Here is a 6,653-nt window from a genome sequence, read left to right on the forward strand (position 1 = left end):
ACGCACGCACGTACGCACACACACACACACACACACACACACACACACACACACACACACACACACACACACACACACACAGGACGGGGTGCTCCATAGTGTTTCATATTTAGGCATTTAGACGTTGTACAGAACTGCCGAGCAGTATGAAAAAATAACCAAAAATATCCTGCTGATAATCCAGACTAGGCCTACATGGCCATCTCAAAGGCTACTTGTTGGACACATGCGCAGTCTAACTTGTTTACACCGGTCCCCATAAGGCTTTTTAACATCCAAGCTCAGTGAAAAATCTGTCCACTGCCATGGCGAGTGGACTTGGAGCTTTCTATTGTACACTGTTGATGCTACCGCCGTGGCTTTTTATGCCTGCCTCCACTCTCTCTGAGTCCTGCGGTCTGCCTGAGCCAAGCAGCAGCCTCTGTCCTACTTTCTGATCCTAAAGAGATGACTGCAACACTCACAGCGACTCGGTGCGTATTACAGAGTCGCATGCAGTTAATAAAACCTCGTATTTTGTGGAAAAAATCCTCAGCAGCAGCTTGTAGGAAGTATAAATTTGTGCGTTAGTGTTTCCACCAAAACTATAGTTCCTGCAACAGTGTCCTATAGCAAATCTGCTCTAGTCTGCAGCATAATTGGTTGGGGATTTAGATGGAAAAGGACTGCAGGAAAGAAAGCCTTTTTTGGAGGGGGGAAATGGTTCTCGTCCGAGGAAGAAAAGCTCTTTTCAGCGGGCCACAATGGGAGATTGGGACAGGGGAGGAGTCCCATCGTGATTAGCCCATTTAATGGCGCGTTTACTTAATTTCTGTATTCACTAGCAACCGTAAACAAAAGGGGAAATAGCACTCACATTTTTAAAGTGCTGCATGACGTTGACGTTTGCCATAATATGTGTATGCACAGAGGCAATCATATATAGGCCAATTTATATGGGTTTGAACCACTGATGTAATCATAAAGAAAACAGTGGGTCAATTATGATTTCACCATCAAGTAAATGACCGCCACCATGGACAAAAATAAATTAAAGAAAACATTAAATAATTACTTTCTGCTTTAAAAACTTCTAACAGTTTGATTACTTACTATACTATGTCATAAAGATTTATGCCAGCCTAAAACCTAGGTAACCTCTACTCCGGTGGAAAACTGATTTTAAGTGGGTTTTCCCCCATAGCCAACCTGGTTTGGTCAAGCATAAGCCAATGATGAGCATTAATGCTTCCACAATCCAATAATGCCCCAGTATGAACATGTGTTTGGCCACTTATCAATGTCCTTATCCGTACAGGCTCGTAATCGGATGGAGAGAGGGACTTGATGCAAAGAGGTATAGCAAATTGAATACTGTATTTGATTTAGAAATGTATACATCAACATAATAACCACGCAAGAAAGAAACATTGAAAAGGCTGATGCAAATAAGCGCTTTGAGCGACCCTGGGGTGGGAGTGAGGGGTGGGGTTAAATATTTCATTTTTTACATATATATGTATATATATATGTTAAACCTCTTTTGCATAAATGTGACAGGTAGAATGTGTCATTAATACCTCCAAAACAGCTAAACCAACAAAAACGCCTAGAGCACTTGGTTGTACGTTTTGACAAATATTTTATGTAGGAACACCAAGTCAAGAAAAGTGAGGAAGGGATAGAAAAGAGGATGAGACGGGGGGAGAGCAATAATTATGTACAAGCATATTTCTACACGTATATTACAGACCGGGAGAATGATCGCATTATTTGAGATATACATAATTCAATATAAAATTTTGAAAATAAAAATAAAAATCTGATACAGTCATAAACGATTCCGTTCGACATTTTTTTGACCATGTACCCCACACAGGCAGTGACTGAAGTGTATTAAAAAGGTGCTTACGACTTAAAATGATTGTCTGATGAACATAAAGTAAAAACAGGATTGCATCTTGTCTGCATGGCGGCTGCTTCATTATCATCATCATCATCATCATCACATCATCATCATCATCATCATCACTTGGACTAAAAACGGAGATGGAAAAAAAAGCGACGAAGACACCAAGACGATCTGCTTTTATTCCCTCTGATCGATGTTCCTCATGGAAAATCTTGAATTCAGGTTATTTCTCCCTGATTAAAAAATAAAAAATAAAAAACATCATGCAAGTAGTCTAGTAGTAGTAGTGGTGGTGGTGGTGGTGGTGGTGGTGTGGGGGTATGAAGAGGAGGGGGAGGCGTGGGTCCTTTGAAAGCGCTTTTAATAAAAAAAAAAGACGTGCTTTTATCTTTTTTATTTTAATATTTATATCAATCGGTCCTTTTTTCATCCGCGATATTTCATAAGTCTTTTTTTCTTCCTCTCAGGTCCATATTCCCTGTAAATATTTCTCTTTTTGTTTGTTTTGTGTGTTTTTTTCCGTATCATACATCGCACTCCGAGTCACTAGATGTGACGGACAGGATGGACGTCCCAGTATCAACTCTCTCTGTCATACTGGAAACGCTGGTGGTGGGACTGGCCGCGGTTGAAGGCGACTCTGCCGAGCTGTGAGGGGTGAGACCGGCCTCTGAGAGGGACCTCATACCGGTCGGTCCTATTGCTTGGTGCTGGAGCCTGGAGAAGAAAAGAAACGAGGAGGGGAGAAAAAAAGAAGAAAAAAAAGAAAGAGAGAGAAATGGCAATTAGACCTGAGAATGTCCCCCTTCCCCTCCTCCTCCTCCTGCAAAACAGGGGTTCAAACTCGCCTTTCTTTCCCCCTGCCGGCCCCAGCCATGCATGCATGCTTTTATCAAACAGCCAGCTTTCAGGGGACAAAACACAGCACTATTTAGACTACCAAATGTTGAAGGAAATGTGATGTTTTTTCTTTTTTCTTCTTTAACAAAACTAGACCTAATATTCGCGTAAAGCGTCAACACTCTGGGCTTTACTCAGCTTGTCATATCACCGCAAAGCAAATAATCTTTTATTCCAACTCCGTATCTGTTACAAAACGCGTTATTTATGGCAGTATTTCACTTAAACAACGGCCTGAAGCTATTTTAGTTTTATTCTTGTTTAAATTACATGCATTTGCAATACAACCTTTCATTTATTTGTTGTTTTTATCATCATCATCATTATTATTATTATTGAGGTTTTTATTAAAAAAAAAAAAAACAGCTTGTGCTTTTGTTTGTATAACTGCTAAATGGTAAAGAGGATTATTTTGATATATGTATAAAATATAGGCCTGTGTTCAAATGCAAAATTCAGCAATGTGAGGCTTTAGCAGAGATGTATTTCAGATTAATAGAAGATGGAGCTGTGTATGAATGAGTGACGTCGAGATCCAGGTTACTCCAATCATCCTAAATGTTTATCTCCAATCCACTCATGATAATAACTCCGTCACAGCGGGATAATGCCGGTCTGGAAATATATCTATTCATTTAGCAAAAAGATTAGAATAGTATTCATATGGCTTAGTACTCTCCGAGGTATGACTTTCTAATCAATTATAGCATTTCAAACGAATGATACTACACTCAATGTCATGAATATAGCCTATGTCTTCAAATGTTGTTTTTGATATGCATGCTCATTTTTATTCGTCAAGTAATATTGATATTAATATTATCCGTGCAGATACGCTGTTTAAACATTCTTAGGTGGTCTATAATAACAAAAATGGTAACTGTATTGTAGTAAATATACTATAGTGTCAGTAAATCTGGTAGCCTATTATAAGACTATAACAACATACCTAATAAAAACGCATATTTGTAAATACAAGTTAATTAAAATGTTGAAGTTTGTGAGTTTTGTCTAAATATTGCTATTTTATTGTGTCACGTTAAATATTTAGACTTGTTTTTTATGTATTTCATATCTTTATCTGTTACAAAGATTACACAGCCTACATTATTGATACAAATAGACCAGGCTACACTCAAATAACTCCGTAATTTTTGTCAAACTGAATGTTGTAGGCCAACGAGTTTTTTTTTTCTCCTTTTTTCTCTTTGTCAAATAGCCTGGACCTACTACTTTCACTCTTAACGAAAAGATACACACGCTGCTGGGATTAAAAAGACAGTTCACAACAATCGCCTCGCGAGTTTAATAAAATCTAGGTCGTGGACTTATTTAATTGTTTCTTTTATTGCTAGTTTTATTTGCATACCAAACTCGTTTTTGCACGCTTAACTGGGTGCGTTCCCTGTTTTATAATTGCTCATTCGGTACAAAATATCGACTGGATTAACCTAGTTAAAATATCTGGTGAATTGAATCTTTAGGATTCTTTTAACTGCAAAACATCCTGTTTTATAAAGACGGGGCAGTTTTTGTTGGTTGTAAGAGCATCCACAGTTGTATTTCGATGGTTCTCCTGATTTCACTTCATAACTAAAATGTCGCCGCAGCCTACTCCCTCCCCCTGCCAGACAGGCTTTTCTGTTTCCTTGACTGTAACTATGTGCAATCTTAGCGACATGTTTAATAAAAACCTGTTGTTGTACTTTCGAATTTTGTTATTTTTGACACGGCTCAGCATTTGCATACACAAATTTGACAGTAAGGACACAAATTACCAACCTGTTTTTGGCCGCCGCGGCTCTGTCTCGTTGCCTCCGGTTTTTAAACCAGTTTCCGACCTGTGTAGGAGTGAGTCCAGTGGCTTGAGCCAGTTCCCTTTTCTTGCTGGGGTTTGGATATGGGTCCTGAAGGTACCACTCCCTCAGCAGGCTCCGCGTCCGCTCCTTGAAACAGTGCGTCTTCTGCTCGCCGTCCCAGATGGTCCGAGGCAGCGGAAACTTCTTCCGCACCCGGTACTTATCGACCGGTCCGAGGGGGCGACCGCGGAGCTTCTCGGCCTCCTGGTAGTGCGCTTCCAGCCACATGGCCTGCAGTTTGCCGTGCGAGTCCTTGGTGAACTTGTGGTTCTCCAGGATGTGGTAGAGGTCTCTGAAATTCCCCGTGTGGAACGCCACTACGGCCCGGGCGCGCAGGATGGACTCGTGCTTGTTGATCGCCTCGCACGCCCCCGGAGCCACGGGCAGGGACCAGAGGAAGCGGCCCAGCCGTTCAATGTCCCCGGTCTCCTCCAGCGTCTCGCAGACGCTCGCCACCTGCTCCGGGGAGAAGTTGAGGGTCGGTAGCTGAAACATGGACAAGTCTTCTGGAGACCTGGTGGTGGGAGCGCTGTTCGCCAAGAGCAGAGGGCGATCAGCGAAGTTTGGCAGGAAGAAATGGGAGGGATAAAGCTCTAAAGGGGATCTGAAAACCATGGAAATGACCTGAGAGAGAAAGAAAATTATCGAGAAAAAGGAAAAACCGAAAAAATACGGCACGTAAAAAAGATTGAATGATTCAATGGCTATCGCCTAATGACACCAGCCTCATAATATCTCCCCCCTAAATCCGCCGTTGAGTGTAGCATTGAAACATTTTGTTTCCCTTTTCTATTGGTCTTCTTGGTGTCGTTGTAGCGTTGTCATGGCAGCCCTGCCAATCACTGTCAAGCGTGCCAATCATTAGCCAGTACGTAGCGCGAGGCTTTCACCACTTGTGCAGCACGCACTGGGGGTTATCAGAGTCTCCGATCTCCACAGCAACCCTCCCACCGCACCGCGCGCATCAGGCACAAGCCAATGCTCGCCAATCTGCTGAATGGAATGAGCAATTAGAGGGTGGAATATTATTGCGATCTTAACGAGGCTCGTTAAAGCTAAAGAAGATATGTAGACTGGAGATGCTTAGCAGAGACGGGAAGGGAGGGAGGGAGGCAGAGGGAGCTTAAAAAGGGTGACAAATGGACAACCTATGGCAGCAACACGGGAGTACACGTTTTGAACAGAATCGAGTCAATTTGCACATTATTTTCGCATAGTTTTGTCTGTAGTGACTACTTTTTCATTTTTAATTAATACATTTATTTTTGTGGAAAGGAAGGGAAGGGAAGGCATCATTTAACAACGCACTGCATTAGGGTCTTCTCCTGTTTTTCCTTTTGTGCAGGTTATCACTTTCCTTTTTCATATTTTCTAAGAGATCAAAATATGACACAGCCCTAGCCTTTCTGGCTTTTTGCCCTGGATCTGCCGATGATAAGAAACATGACATGTCTGTATTTTCATGACATGCTCTGGGCGTGACTTTACTCGGACTCGGTGCTGTGTAGCCACTTTGTGTTAGGTGGGTGCTGGTCCGGGTTGTAGGCTGCAGTGTGATGCCGCTCCCCCTCCTCCTGTCCCCGGCCTTGCCTCTGGGACGCGGGGTGCAGCCTTGGCCCCCTGCCCGCTGCCTCCTCTCCAACCAGCAAAATTTGTGGTGGCAAACGAATATCGATGCGCAGCTTTGTGTTGATTAAACAAAGATCATCAGACGTTTGACTTCGAAAACTAATTTGCCAATGGCATCTTTCTTTGATGGCACGCGTTTATCAGCTGTTTTTTTTTTTTTTTAATAGCAAGTCAGGCCCTCTAATTAATACAATTAGCCTACGATTGGAATTACAATCATGAAAGCTTCTTGGGGACATAAAAGCAGTTTTCATGCATTTGATCTAGTGGTAGGGCATGATCAATGTCCACATCCAGTCATAGGACTCGGCTTAAAGCGGTAGCCACGGCGGTGTGATTTTCATGTTTATGACTAAACCTACTTCATATTTAGA

The 6,653-nt window shown here is 42.1% G+C and overlaps 1 protein-coding gene across 1 annotated transcript; it reads right to left on the minus strand.

The window, feature by feature from the left end:
- Positions 1–1,604: 1,604 nt before the first annotated feature.
- Positions 1,605–5,398, minus strand: six3a (SIX homeobox 3a). Its single transcript, XM_030071430.1, has 2 exons — positions 4,574–5,398; positions 1,605–2,608 (listed from the first exon to the last, which is right to left on the minus strand). The coding sequence occupies exons 1-2, from the start codon at positions 5,263–5,265 to the stop codon at positions 2,416–2,418; spliced, it is 885 nt and encodes a 294-aa protein (XP_029927290.1). The 5' UTR covers positions 5,266–5,398; the 3' UTR covers positions 1,605–2,415.
- Between the last annotated feature and the right edge of the window lie 1,255 nt (positions 5,399–6,653).

This window comes from Myripristis murdjan, chromosome 15, assembly GCF_902150065.1.
Source record: "Myripristis murdjan chromosome 15, fMyrMur1.1, whole genome shotgun sequence".
NCBI classification, from domain to species: Eukaryota; Metazoa; Chordata; class Actinopteri; order Holocentriformes; family Holocentridae; genus Myripristis; species Myripristis murdjan.